Source organism: Lepidothrix coronata, unplaced genomic scaffold (genome assembly GCF_001604755.1).
Source record: "Lepidothrix coronata isolate B3197 unplaced genomic scaffold, Lepidothrix_coronata-1.0 Scaffold24, whole genome shotgun sequence".
Taxonomy (NCBI): domain Eukaryota; kingdom Metazoa; phylum Chordata; class Aves; order Passeriformes; family Pipridae; genus Lepidothrix; species Lepidothrix coronata.
The window spans coordinates 2,137,853-2,152,696 of NW_016690204.1; the positions used below are offsets into that span (position 1 = coordinate 2,137,853).

The window sequence follows — 14,844 nt, forward strand, 5'->3', positions numbered from 1 at the left end:
CTGGGCAACCTGTGCCAGGGCCTCACCACCCTCACAGGGAAGAATCTCTTCCCACTGTTCCATCTAACTCTGCCCTCTGGCAGAGGGAAGCCATTAGTCCCAGCTCAGCTGGCAGTTCATGCTCAGGAGATCCCAGCAAGGAGAAAAAAGCTCTGGCCAGTGGGGCTGGCTAACAGGAGCACAAATGACAAAGCCTGGAAGGGAGAAATTGCTCCTAAAAAAAGAAAAAAGAAAAAAAAATCCACAAAAAACCAAGAATGAGGGCGCTTTAGTAGCAGTAAGAGCCATCACAGGTGTAATAAACTCATTCTTTCACATAGAGAGCATGAACCTGAATCCTCATGGCTCTTCCTAGAGAGTTTGCCTGTGCAAGGGCTGAACAAAACCTCATTTTCTTAAATGCCAGGTAAACAGAAGCAGCATTGAGGTCACACAGCAGTGAGTGATTCCCTCACTTGCCAAAGAATAAAGTGCAACACAAATAGAAATTGTAGCTGAGAGTGCTGGAGCCTTGTAATCTTACCAGGCTATCAAATACTTCCCTTGCCATTATTATTTTGTCATTAACTTAATATTGAATATGAAAAACATGATGGAAAAATGTCTAATATTTGATAATTAAATATTGCAAAGATGTGTCAGCTCATTACTAATCCTAATTAAAGTAGTTATTTCCATTTTCATCTCAGACATGTGTGTAATTAAATGTACCTGGGAAAGAATTGCCTATTTTCTCTAACTAATCAGCAGCAAATGTTGCTGTGCTGGGTCCTCCCATGGGATCCTGTTGGGTTTGGGCTGGCACTGGTAATTCCATGAGCTCCTGCAGCACTGGGGTGTAGGATCAGCTGGTTTGGAGGGACTTGTCTTTGTCAGGGCAGGGTCAGGTTGGATCTCAGGGAAAGGTTCTTCCCCCAGAGGGTGGTTGGGCACTGACCAGGCTCCCCAGGGCAGTGGGCACAGCCCCAAGGCTGACAGAGCTCAGAGAGGGCTTGGACAACGCTCTCAGGGACAGGGTGGGATTGTTGGGGTGTCCTGGGCAGTCAGGAGTTGGACTCAGTGGTCTTTGTGAGTTCCTTCCAACTGAGGATATTCCATGATTTCATGAGCTCCACACGAGTGAGGGGAGATGAGGGTCGGTGGAATGTTTGAAGGGGGAAGTAAATCACAAGTGGCAGTAGCTGGTCTTGGTGAGCAGGAGCTTGCACAGGCAGGCTGGCATGAGCAAGGAGAGAGGGAAGAAGCTCATGGATAGAAGAAGATTTCAATGGAGCAGAGCCTGCTCCAAACTTTCCATCCACAGTTTTATTGCAGAACAGGCTCTGAGGGGGATCAGTTTGGTTGGCTATGCATGTGGACCTTAAGGTGGGACTGACCTGGAGAACAGTCTTGCCCTTGTCCTTGCAGGCCCTTCTAAGTGTCTGAAAACTTCTGTCATCTTTTGAAACATCTGAAGGACAATTTAATACAATTCCTGTAGTTTGGTGACAGGGGACCTGGGACTAAGGGACTAAATAGGCTTTACTTGGGATAGGGAGAAGGAAACAAAGACAGAAGATGGAAATATTTGAAGAAGTTCCTGCATCTTGGGAAGCTTTCCTATCTCTCTAGGTATCTTGGTTTTGGCTGTAGCTGCATTCTGATATCTGAGGATGTCTCCCTGTGCTTTTCTAACCTATGATTAAATGAAAGGCAGAGACTAAGGGGACAGGCTTTGATATTGTTTGTGTCAGGGTAAAGACACAAAATGATATGTAAAGATGTGTTAATAACTTCCCAAAAACTTTTAAAAGAGTTTTATCTTTAAATCAGTTGCTGAAATAGCACCTTCATTCATACCCAGAGGGGGTATTTAAACAGCACATTTATGGTACAATCTGGGATTATCCCAAGACAGTTGTTTATGGTGTGTGCTGCTTTGGCACTTACATGCAGAAAGATTTCTCCTTAGGATGTGGATATTGGCTATTTTCCTGTACTCTTCAGTAGAGCCAATGCTCTCTGCAGCTGCATTTTTAATTAATGTTGGGCTTGAACAAAGGTAGAGACTGCTGGTATCTCCTGTGCCCAGCTGCTGCTCTGAGTCAGGGGTTGGTTTAGTGATATTAACCAACTGCTTTTGTTTTTAACCAGGAAATGATGATTCTGACATCGACATTCCGGAGGATGAAGGATCTGACAGTGAACTGGAAGGGCAGATCATGAAGCAGCACACCAGTACAGAAGCTCTGCTGCAAGGTATCCTAACCCTTCCTTCCTTGCCTTTATTCAGAAGGATATGCTGGAATTACCTGAGTCACTTCAGATGTGAGAAGACCCTGTTGCAGTTCAGGACGTTGGCACCGCTCAGTTCTCAGGAGCTGCAGGAGGATAAAGCCTTGTGGAGAAAACAGTGGTTTTGGGGGAGCAAATTAATTTACTGGGGGAAAAAATCACTGTGTGAGAAAAAACCTGCCTTGGTATTGTCTTAGAGATTGTTGAAGTAGCTTCATACAAAGCCTCAGGAAAGCAATGCCATTTCTCATTGCAAAGCATTTATTTCCCTTTAGCTGTTGGCACTTGTTCTGGCAGAGGCTTTTTCAAAAGGAGACCTTCAGTGAGTCCATAAAGCTGCCTGCACTGATGTGGGCACAGGGGTAACACACCTGAGCTGCTGCTTTCAGGGAGGGATGTCTGTCTTCTATCCTAGCTCATGTGGAGTGGAATTGCAGCCTCTGGTGCTGATCCCACTGGAGCCCTGCTCAGAAGAGTTACAGGTCCTGGTCTTAGAGGAATTACTGGGGAGGGGGGGTCTGTGTTTCACTGATGTGGGAAAAGAATTGCTCTGCTTAGTCTGGAGTCAAGCAAAATGCACCCAGGTAATCAGGTTAGTGCTCTGTGTTGGCAGTGAGGGATCCTGAACCGCCAGCCAAAGCCTCTCTGGGGTCTGTAGGAAGTGCCTGTGTAGGGAATTTCATGTGCCACCACTTCTGCTGGAACCTGTTCATTAGATAAACTGCAAATATGTGGCGTTTTTCTGAGTGGAATTCTTCTCTCCCCTCTCTGAGACCAGAGGAAGAAGCTGACACTCTCAAGTCAATGTAATTCAAGCATTTTTATCCTCCTTTCCACTGGTTTTCATAAAAATAGAGAAATCTTGATAAGTGCTAGAAACACTGATATTCCCTAAGGATTTTTACATTGCCATTTCTCAGGGAAAGGTTTGTACACGGATTTTAGAGCTTTGGAAGTGACTGTGTAACTGTCTGTAACTTCAGTTCAGAGGGCACCATAACCTGGCGATGTCAACCATCTCTTAATACCAGTTTTAAGAGTAAAAAGCTTTATTACAGAAGTTGTAGATTTTGTGACGAGTAGAATTTTTTTCTAGGAAGAGCTTTGTTATCATTAATTACACTTAATGGAGACTCAAAATGAGCTTGTCAGACTTAAGCAGTTCAAATCTATGAGATGTTTTCTCTGCTGTGCTGTTTAGATTGATTTCTGTGCTCCTCTGGGTCTCCTTCTGATGTTCAGTAAACTACTACTGGCAGATAATTATCCTCTTGACTTACTGCTGCTCTCTACAACTCCCTGACAGGAGAGTGGAGCCAGGTGGGGGTCAGGCTGTTCTCCCAGGGAACAAGGGACAGGACCAGAAGAAACACCAGTGCAAAGTCTTGCCCTGGGAATGCAGAAGCTGCTGTGCTGGATCAGGCAGAGGGTCCATCCAGCCTGATCTTCTCTCCCCACCACTGTCTGAAAGAAAATGTCTAGGGAAGAGTGTAGGAACTTCCCTCAGGTTCCCTCCTGCTCTCAATCTGTTTCAACCTCCATGAGTATTTCCTGAGCCAGATGTGGCTTCCACAAATTTAATCTAACCCTCAGCAGATTTATTTTCTCCTGAGAACCTGTCCAGTCTCCCCTTGAACTAACTGGATTTTTGTCATCCATGCTATCAGAAGTGGCAGATTTTGAAGTGATGTTGTGATTATGTGTGCAGATCCATCTTTGCAGCCTCTTGGACCAGTCTGAAATGCATTTTGGCATCAGGAGGATCTCTCCCCTTCCCAGTGGCAGCAGTGCCAGACTGGGACACACAAGCTGGCACACAGGGCAGTGCTACAGAATGAAGCTGGAAGAGTCTGCCCTTGCAGATCTGTGGAACTGTGCCTGTCTGTAGTAAATCACCCTCTATTCCACACTGCCAGGGTCCTTCAGCTCCTGTAAACCAATTATCTGAATGCTTCAGCTCTTGTTTACTTTTATAATGTTGGTGTTAAGGGGAATTTTTGTCCTGTCCAGACCACAGAGACCATTTCACCACTTGAGACAGGAACAACTTCAGCCTTTTTTGTGTCTTTCCTGTAAGAAGACAGCTTTGCTAAACTCTATTTTTCAGCAGACAATCAGTCTAAAGCCACACAGTGAGAAGCAGCTCTCCTGCAGCCTCTTGCTTTGGCAGCCCTGACCCAGGGAATCAGTGTGATGATGATGTGCTGAGGAGCTGGGCAGTGAGGGCACTGAATGCCTGTGTACCCTGGATGCTGGGGGAAGGCTGCAGAGGCTGAATTACCCCTCTTTTTTTTTTTTTTTAAATCCTTTAGGGAAAATGGAAGCTTTGACATAGAAGTCTTCTCAGGTGAGCCTACACAGCCCTGTTTCCAAGCCCCTCCTGCTGAAAAGCAGGAAAGTCCTGCTCTCAGTGGAGATTGTCAGACTCCACTTGTGCAAATTCTTTCTCCAGCTTGTGGCTGTGTTCAGATTTCTGCCACAGAATTTCTAGGCTGTTTGCCTTCCCTTTTAACTCCCCTAGGTGTGTAGAAACCAGAGGTGTGAGATTGATACACAGGAGAGTGGAGGGATTCAATTGGGAATGTGCAACAGCTGCCTGCTTCTTGATGGATATCTTGTTCACATTGAGTTCCTGTGGCTGTCACCTGCCTAATTTTTAAAGCCACATGTTAAATAATAGTCTATTTTCTCCTTCCCTCTGGTTCCTAAAGGAAATTACATCTCTGAGCCCAAGACCAAGAGACATGTGCAAGTACATTTATCTTTACAAATACAGGGTGGCAACAAATCTGCAGGTTTTCTCAAAATGTTGCGTTCCTCTCTGTTGTGGAAATGAGTGTTTATTTAAAAAAAAATAATCTGAAGCCCACTGCAGCTGTGTGGGCACACTCAGATGCTGTGTGATCCCATCCCTGATCTCTCAGATTCATCCACAGGGACAGCTGCCTCTCACCAGCACACAGCTGAGTGCAGGATGTCATCTCCCTTCCCAAGTCATTCCCCCCAACAGACTGTTCAGAAACCCTTAAGAAACAGCCATCAGGTTCTGCCCACTGCTGCAGAGTGCCTGGAGCTTGTGTTTTTGAAAAAGAACAGAAGAAAATGTCTTGTTCAGAGTCATGCCACGCTGAAGTGCCCCCAGGGAGGATTTGCCAAGGGTGCTGCACATGTAAACCTCTGCCACAGGCTCAGGTGTCCTCCTGGTGTCCCAGCAGGGCCAGCATGGCAAGGCCTGAGTCGTAAAAACATCAGGAATCTGCAGTGGGGCTTGCAGGTGCTTTTTCAGAGGCCAGATTAGATTTGGGTATCCTCACAGAAGGGAGAGCTTTAGACCCCACATGGCACCAGGTGGGCAGAGGTGAGTCAGGAACAGCAGCTGTGACACAGGCTCTGCTGGGCACTGAATTCTTACCTTTCCAGTCCATCAGGGATTTGGGAATGTTGTTTGTAACCCCAGAGCTTCTCTGAAAATCCCTGTCTGATTTCTTGGCAGTTATCAAAAAGTACAGAGCAACAAAAAAAATCTCCTCTGCCCTGGCCAGCTGCTGTCTTCCTGATGGCTCCTGAGGAGCCCTGGTGTTTGCAGGCATCTCCTGGCACGTGTTTGCCTTAATCCAGAGTCTGTGGAAGTGAGGTGAAAGGGTCTGGCTTTCACACATTCCATGGTGGTGGCAGAGGGAGAAGGCTGAGGCACAGGGAGTGGGTCTGGCCGTGCATTGGCAGGGTTCAGGTTCTCCAGCTGTTTGAAGGTGATATATGAAATCAAGGGAGAAAATTGCAAAAGTGCACCTGCTCAGAACACCTCAGAGGACTCCACCAAACTGATCCTGCTTTTAGAACTTAAATAAATTCCTTCCTTGTGAACTTCCTCAAGGGCAATTTTACTCTGACTGGGGCTTTGTGCACATGGCGTGTGTGGGTTCTTGTGGCTGTGCTCCTGGAGGGAATATACTTTTCTGGTAAACCAAACCAAGTCCTAATTGTAAACCTTATAAAAACATTTGGGGCAGTCAGATTAGTCTCTTATTCCTTGCCTCTTCAGGTCAAATGGGAGAGAAAAACAGTGTTTGAGCCACAGATCTGATTGTCAGTGCTCTGAGGAAACCAACCCAGAAGGCTGGTGCAGCTGCACTTATTTTCCTGTATTTCTGTGTGGATCTCTGCAGATTCCTGTCCCCCAGATAAGAGTCTTTGCAGACTTTAGTTCCCTGATATAGCAGCTGTTGGGCAGTATTACTAGGCTCATGTAGCTGGGGAAAGGGGGCAATCAGGTGTATTTGGGAACACTGAAAAGGGGCCGTGTTTAGAATTCGGAGAAATTAATTTGTCTTAAATTAAACTTTCTTCCTCCTCCTTGGCATCTGCTCCCTGCAGAGGTGTCATTGGCTGTAGGTTTTGTGTCAGGAGGTGCTTCCTGGAGGAAGGAGGTGTTGCTGTGCACTGTCAGCCAGGCCATCATGACACTGGACCTGGTGGAGAAGGAGGAGGGAGGGGCTGTAGCTCTTAAATCATGGGAGACAGGTCCCTCACTTCCAAGTGGATTTCCTTTCCATAGAGGTGTAAGAAATAAGTTAAAGTGCGCTCCCCTGGGCAGCACCACAGCTCCCCTGTGGTGAGCTTAAAGAACCTCTGGATTTTGGCAGTGCCTGGAAGATGTTGCTGAGATCAGAGCCTTGTGCTAAGGGAGGGGATTGTCCTGCTCTGCTCTGCCCTGAAGTGCCCTCACCTCAGCTCCCGGGGCTGTTCTGGACACCATCATATCAGAAGGATCTAAAGGTGCTGGAGAGTGTCCAAGGGAGGGTCACAAGGATGGGGAAGGATCTGAGAAGCAGCTCAGGGCTCTTGAGGTCTATTCAGTCTGGAGAAGAGGAGACTGAGGTCAGACCTCAACAGCGTCTGCAGCTTCCTCACGGGGGCAGTGGAGGGGCAGCTCCAAGCTGTGAGCAGTGACAGGACCCGGGGAACGGCTGGAGCTGTGTCAGGGCAGGGTTAGGTTGGGTATCAGGAAAAGGTTCTTCCCCCAAAGGGTGGTTGGGCACTGACCAGGCTCCCCAGGGCAGTGGGCACAGCCCCAAGGCTGACAGAGCTCCAGGAGCGTTTGGACAACGCTCTCAGGGACAGGGTGGGATTGTTGGGGTGTCCTGGGCAGGGAGTTGGACTCAATGGTCCTTGTGAGTCCCTTTCAGCTCAGGGCATTCCATGATTCTGTGATTAAGAACACAGTGCCCAAAGCACACACAGATTAGAAAGTTCAGGCCAGAGGTTTATCCCAGTTTTCTCTGTGTGGAAGGGGATGTGTTGTGGAGGGAAGTGTCTTCTCCAAGCTCTTGCTGTGAATTTGCATGAAGCTCTGGCCATGCAGATCTGCAGACTGAGAGCAAAATGTTTCAGCTGCAAATCCACCCTCCCCTCCCCAGGGGCTGGCTGGACCCCACAGGTTGTGCATCTCTTCTTGCTGTCAGACACAGGGTTAATGTGTACCCACTGCCCAGTGAGAAGCTGGAAATCATTGCAGTCCTGTGGCTCCGTTGTAGGAAGCTGCACAGGCTGGTACAATGGCATATATCACACAGAGGGAAAAGGGCAAACGCTCACAGGCTTCAAATCATGGATGCTTGGTGGCTGTAAACTGTGGCGCTGCCTGGAGATTAGATTTGACTCCGAAGCTGCAGTGAATTACTGTCTGGTCGCTACGAGCATTTTTCCTAATTATCACTTCGTGCAGCCTGTCCCGGCTGGAGTCACATTATGTGTGAGTAAACACAACAGGCTCCCACCCGCCTGGGAGCTGCAGGAGCTCCCGTGGCCGGAGTGACACGGCTCTGAGGGCGCTGTGAGCTGAGCCCAGCCAAGCTGAACCCAGGAAATCAAGTGACAGCTTCCCCAGCCCTCCCTGCCCCCTGCATGTGACTCCTCTCTTTCCTGCCTCTCCTCCAGCACACATGGAAATTCCGTGGCCATCTGCCTGTCCATGCTCCCACGCACAGGAACTTGGGGGGTTGTGATGTGAAAGTTCAAATAACGTGGAAAATCTGCTTGCTGTCCTCTTTACAGCTGGGTGCACAGGGGAAGCCCCAGCCCCTCTCCATCCTGCAGTCTCTCCTAGGACTGTCCCAGGATTGTACTCCAGCCCATCTGCGTCCTGGGGTCCCTTCTGGGAGCATCCCAGGGTTGTGCCTGCAGGATCTAATCCTGCCAATCCCACAGTCCCTGGTTCAGAGAGGTGCTCCTGGCTTAAACAATGGAGGGATCCAAGTCTGGGCAGCACCTGATTCTCGTGTTCCTCCAGGTGTAAGGAGTTAGATGCACACAGGATGTCCTGGAAAAGCAGCATCCTCCAGACCTTCTGTGAGGAATCTCTGAGCTCTTCCCATGGCATTTGGAATTGTCCTATTCCATCAACTCTCCTTACGTGATATCTTGATTTTCTTTTATATTCGGGATCTCTCTCAGCTTTGTCTTATTTTAGGAGCTCCCTGCAGCTTTCTCCTTTTGAGGTAATAATTCCCAATTTTACACTTCATGCTGAGCCTTCTACAGAGCAAAATTGCAGTTTTGCAACTCTCAGAGCTGTCTGTAGGCTGGGCAAAAAAGAGGATTCTGTTGTTGTCTAATGATGTGAGTTGTAATCAGCTTCAAATTTATATGGTTTAGTCTTGCATAAATTAGAGCAAAAGTCTCCAAAAAGCTTGAAGGCAGATCTTCTGTCTGGAAATCTTACAGTTCCATCTCCACTGTCCGGTCAGTAGAGGACACTGCTTTTTATCTAAAGACATAAAATCCTTTAAATTATCTGCCTTGATGCAACAAAGGTTTTTTAGTGAGTTGTGGGTGAGTTAGGCAGCTTTTTCCTGCCACTAACTCAGATCAATCTGCGTGGGACAGAAGGGACCTGTCATCTTTTGTGCCTTGGGAGGTACAAAAGAGGTTTGCCAGGATGTATCTTAAAGCTGCTTTGTTTTCATGCTAAAAACAGTGAGGATTAGATTGTCTAGATTGGAACATAGAGGAAGCTGGTGATGGCAGATGGTGAAATGGGATGGTCACAGCACGGCTGTAAATAGGATCTGGTCAGTGTTGAGGGCGTCCTGGGGGCTGCAGGAGCAGGGCTGAATCACCCAGGCATCCCACACACAGCATTTCCCCTTTCCCAACACCTTCCAGGCTCTCTTCCTAGCAAAGGAGACCTTGGTAGCATCTTCCCCATTTCCTGTGGCCTCTGCATTGCCAAAAACAGCAAAGCACAAGTGTGGTCTCCCTTTTCAGTGAGCTCCCTGCAGCCCTGAGGTCTCCACCTCCCCCTTCAGACTTACACATCAAACTCTCAACAGGAAATTCTTGAGGTTTGCCTTGGCACTGCCAGGAATTCCTGTGAGAAGTCAGTCCCTCCTGGAATATCAGAAAGGATCTGAGCTTTCTAAAGGACAGGAGGCTTATCACATACAAAAACCCCAGACTTTTGTTCTCTGTCTACCAAAGCAGAGGAAGGAATATGTCAATTCACAGATTTTTGGGGCTGGAAGGGACCTCTCCAGATCATGGAGTCCAACCCCTCTGCTCAAACAGGAGGTTTGAGCTGGTTTTCCAGGACCACACCCAGCTGGGTTTTGAATATCTCCATGAATAACTCTGCAACTTCTCTAGGCAACTTTGTCTCCATGTTTCACCACCCTCACAGTAAAACAGAAGTGATTTCTTTTGTTCAGATAGAAATTCCTGTTTCTTAATGTGTCTCTCAGCTCTTGTCCTGTCAGAACTGTTATAAGGTAGCTCTGGAATTATCATCCTGACTGGAATTACTGTCAGACATATCCTCTTCTACCCTCTCCTGAGCTCTGAAGGCTTAACAAGGGGGGGACCTCACGTGCACTGGGATCTCATCCTCTCACTGCTGTTTGACTTGTCCTTAAAATGTAAACTCTGAGCTTTTTCTGCCTCCCTGTAACCATGAGCCAGGCTTTATGGTGATTCTCTTTGCTCTTGCAGGAAGAGCTGGCACACGGATCGTGGGAACAATGCAAGGTGGAGACACGGAGGAAGATGTAAGTAACCATCCCATGTGTCTGTAGAGCTTCCCTGACAGTGCTTTAGAGTGCCAGCCCTCTCCTCAGCTAGAGAAACACCTTTTATCTACTGAATCCTCATGCCCCAGGCCTGCTTTTCCCCTCCTTTCCTTTAACTGTGCTCTCTCATCAGCATAGACACAGATTCCCTATTTTTCCTTTGCTCTTGGGGTCCGTGTGCTCCGTGTGCTTTCGCCTCGTCCTGCAGTGCACAACTCGTGGCACACAGGCTGCAGGAATGCTGTTTTGGTGAGCTGTGGGGGCAGAGTGCTGGCAAGAGGGATCAGTGCAGGGCAGCAGGAGTTAGGTACATGGACGTAAATCCCCTTTTGTTGCTCTAAAAACGTACGCCTGGGACCCTCTCCATGGCCTGTAGTGGCAGCATCAGTCATCCAAATGATGGGACAGGGATGAGAGCAGGACTGTGAGCTTTATCCCTTGGGATTCCTGCTGTCCCAGGGCTCCTGGCTTTGCATCTGGTTGTGGTTTATGTGGTGAGCGGGCAGAGTCTAAAAGGCACACACAGGTTTGTACAGGAGGCACTTGTTCTGTGTCTGTGCCCAGCCCTTGGCATCCGTGGACAACTTTTCTGTGCCTCTGGGCACACCTGAGTGGCTACATCTGCACTAGGCAGCTGAAGCCAGCTGCTGTGGTGTGATTTGCATCCATACAGGAAGCTCTTTCCATCTTCCCAAAAACCTGCTGGCATCCTGGGAGCAGTGGGGCTGCCCTGTTCTCCTCATGGTGATGGATTATTGTTTTGAAGAGTGCTGGTTGGCACAGGCCAAAACTGTGCTAGAAGATAGTACAGCTATGATGATTGTGGCCTTGTGTTTGAACCTGTGCTGCTGTTAATTCCTGGTGTGGATGGAGCCTTCCTGTCTCCCTGCAGATACCCCTGCAGTGCTGCCTGGCTCGAGGAGGGCAGTTCAGACATCTCTTTGAATCCCAGAATGGTTTGGGTTGGAAGGGACCTTAAAGCTCATCTCATTCCACCCCCTGCCATGGGCAGGGACACCTTCCACCAGCCCAGGTTGCTCCAAGCCCCGTCCAGCCTGGCCTTGGACACTTGCAGGGATGGGGCAGCCACAGCTTCCTTGGGCACCCTCACCTTGTCTCTGGAGAGTAACTTGCAGCCCCTGCTCTGCTCTTTGCTCCTGCAGGACTGGGTGTGGTCAAGGCTGTTGTTGCCTCCTGGGGAATGATTTATGCCCTTGGCATTCTGACCTGTTTCTGGGAGGGTCAGGAATGCCTGTGCTGTATGTGAAGATGTCACCTTATTGTCCTTGACCATGTTCATGACAGATTTGGATAGTCATCCTGTGTTGCTTCTCTTCCCTTTAGACTTTCCTGTTCACTGCTTTCTCCCTGCTGGCACAGCTCCATTGTATCCAGGTGTGGAAAGCCAAGGCCTTCAGCCTCCAATTGCCCTCAGCTGGAACCCCTCAGCTGCGATTGTCTTATGGCTCTGCTCTGGGAATCATCCTCTCAGGAGGCCCAGGGGCTGAGAGGCTCACTCAGGAACCCTCACAGGCTTCTGTGTCCAAGATGAGGGAAGGAAACTGAGGCTGGTTTGAACCCCTCAAGGAGTTCATGGAGTTAGGAAGAGAGCAGGCTTCAGCCTGCCTCAGAGCCTCTGTCCCTTGCTGGTGTGGTGCATGATGCCAGAGCTGTGCCTGCCTTTGCTGCCTTCTCCCCTGCTCCCACCTTGGTTACTTTCTGTTTTCTTTTATGTTCTTGTACATTTTTTTTCCCTGCTCTGCCTCTCTTGTTCCTTCCACTCTGGTTCTCCAAGGGGACACCTGCCCCAGCACGGCCAGGCTCGCACAAGGTCACCACCAAGGCACAGGTGGGTTCCTCTCCTGCAGTTCATTTTCTTCCACTTCACCTTGATTCTCACAAGGTATCACTTTAAAGTTAAACACCCTGCCAGGTTTTTAATACCCCAGATCCAGCAGAAGTCAAGGAGTTCATGTTTGTCAGCTCTGTGGGGTGGGGAGGGAGGTTTGCAGTCAGCTGGGAGTGCAGGGAGGGAGCCAGCACTGCCATCCCTTCCTGTTGAGCTGGCAAAGTGGCCTTGCCATGGGACAGCTGAAGTGGTTATGGCCTCTTGTTTCCTTTCCTTCAGGAGGACTCGGGGGACAGTGAGATTGACCTGGATGAAGATGATGATGAGGAGGAGGATGATCTGGAAGATGACAGCATGGAAATCTCCCCAAGCAAATCCAGCCACCGAGCAAGGAAGCCAGAGCCACTGGAGCAAAGTGATAATGACTTCTGACTCTTCAGGAGCAGGAGGCGTCTTGAAACAGAAACTTTGGAGAGAATGCAGGCCAGGAGCAAATATCCTGCCATTTGAAAAGTGCGTGTCAGCATGAATTTAGGAGTTGGTGAATAATGGTCATTAAACTTAAAAATTAAACTCGGATTGCCAGGCTTGTGACTCTCGAAGCATGAGCAGTTTATCCATAATGAGAATCACAGTAATGTGATGTTATTTCCATAATTGCACTAAACTGGCTCTCGTGCACTGCAGTGCCAGAAGTCTCACTCCAGTGAGCACTGTGTACCTGATTTCCCTGCATTTTATTATGTCCAAACAGTTTTTTTTTGCTTAATAAAACTGGATTAAAAGCTACTCTGGGAATGCATTTAAATTGATTTTAAATCTGGCTTAAATCTATTTATCCTAAACATATCCTTTACCTAATCAAGGGCTTGTCTCTGCTAAGAGCAGCTCCAATTAGACTGAAGGACTGAAGTTAAAACTGGGAAACAAGTGAAGAGGTCCTCAAATGCCACCAAGGGTATTTCAGCTGTGTCAGTGGGAATTGTCTCAAACTTCAGTGGGCTGAGCTTGAGTGCCCTGAGAGCAGCCTGAGAGATGTGCTGTAACCAAATCCATATTAAATTAACCCTTTCATTATACTGGGGCTACCGGGGTAGGCTCAGATTTAGGCATTCAGATGGGCCAAAATCTGGGCTTTTGTTCAGTACATTGTGCTGATGCCATCAGTGAAGGTCTGTTCAGATTTGTCTGGGGGCTGTCTCTTTTCTTTTGGCTCTGCTTTAGCATCACAGTTTGTCTTCAGAGGAGCAGGAATCAGTGCTCGATGAGAAGAGTTTGTTGGGGTGTGTGTTCATCAGGGCAGTCAGAGCCCTGGCTGTGCTCCTGCCCTTCACCTTTTTACACCAGCGAGTAACTTTGCTTTCGACCCCTTCTGAGGTCTGCACTCAGGTCCAGTCTCTCCATTAATGAAGGAAGGAGTGCACAGAAGTTGCTTAAAAAACTGAGAGGTTTTTCATCTCTGACCCCAAGGGTGGAACTGTCACACCCAAAAAAGTGCCCCATCAGCAGAGCCCAGAGCTTGAAATGTCATGTCAAGCTGGGAGAAAAGCTGACAGGTAAATACAGCCCGTTTTTGGGTGGTAATGGGGGGTGTGTGGGTGCAGTGATGTGCTGAGCTGACTGGCTGACAGTTTGGATGCTTCCTTGTCCTTCTTAGTTGGCTTTTTGCAGCTTATTTCAAAGAAGGCAGATAGAGAAGGGCAAACACCTACTTCAGAGCCATTAGGGTGGTCCTGTGACAGCCAGGGGGAAGGTGTATGTGCTTAACACATCCCTCTCCTGAGGGGTGGGAAGGTGCTGATTTTAGGACCCATTCCCAGAATGTTTTCCCATGTTATGCAGGGAATCCACTCTGGTCCTCCATGTGTGCTGTTCAGCTTGGAAAAGAAAAGGTTCCAGGGAGACCTGAGAGCCCCTTCCAGTGCCTGAAGAAGCTCCAAGAGAGCTGGAGAGCACTTGGGACAAGGGATGAAGGGGCAGGACAAGGGGGAATGGCTTCCCACTGCCAGAGAGAAGGGCTAGATGGGATATTGGAAAGAAATTCTTGGCTGTGAGGGTGGGGAGGCCCTGGCACAGGTTGCCCAGAGAAGCTGTGGCTGCCCCATCCCTGGAAGTGTCCAAGGCCACCTTGGATGGGGCTTGGAGCAGCCTGGGCTAGTGGAAGGTGTCCCTGTCCATGGCAGGGGGTGGAATGAGATGAGCTTTAACCTTCCAACCCAAAACATTCTGGGATTCTGTGATGTATCTGACCCATGGGAATGACATCCTACGAGACAGGGCCCAGTCTCCCAGTCTGGGCTGCAGTTTAAGAGTTACAGTTTTCTGTGTTTATTTCCTATATTATAGGAAAGAGTTAAAAAGAGACTTCATACCTTGTGTGCACAGAGCCAGAGCCTCTCTTCAGGCAGCACTGCCACCTAGCCTTCCAGCATGGCCAGCCAGGGTTAGGGAGGCCACAGTTTGTGTTGCAGCTCCTTGTGCCAGGCCAGAACAGCATCACCATCAGCAGCCACCCCTGTGCCAGTGAACTGAGCTTCCAGCTCAGGATCTGCAGCCAGGGCAGTGGAGCACAGCTCACCCCCTGCGTCGTGCAATGCAAGGGGAAGGCTGCACAAAGCATCTTCTCATCTGGGAACCAGTTTATTTCCAAGTATGTAC

General features: G+C 48.7%; 1 protein-coding gene across 2 annotated transcripts in view; it reads left to right on the forward strand.

The window, feature by feature from the left end:
* CLUAP1 (clusterin associated protein 1) overlaps positions 1-12,975 on the forward strand; it is a 61,505-nt gene extending 48,530 nt beyond the window's left edge. The window contains exons 10-13 of one of the 2 annotated variants that reach the window (XM_017808932.1): positions 2,134-2,238; positions 10,261-10,316; positions 12,133-12,186; positions 12,466-12,975. In XM_017808932.1, the coding sequence (XP_017664421.1) occupies positions 2,134-2,238; positions 10,261-10,316; positions 12,133-12,186; positions 12,466-12,618 (368 nt within the window). In that variant the 3' untranslated portion in view covers positions 12,619-12,975. The remainder of the gene's footprint in view (positions 1-2,133; positions 2,239-10,260; positions 10,317-12,132; positions 12,187-12,465) is intronic. The other variant, XM_017808933.1, reaches the window with a different exon arrangement.
* The last annotated feature ends 1,869 nt before the right edge of the window (positions 12,976-14,844 follow it).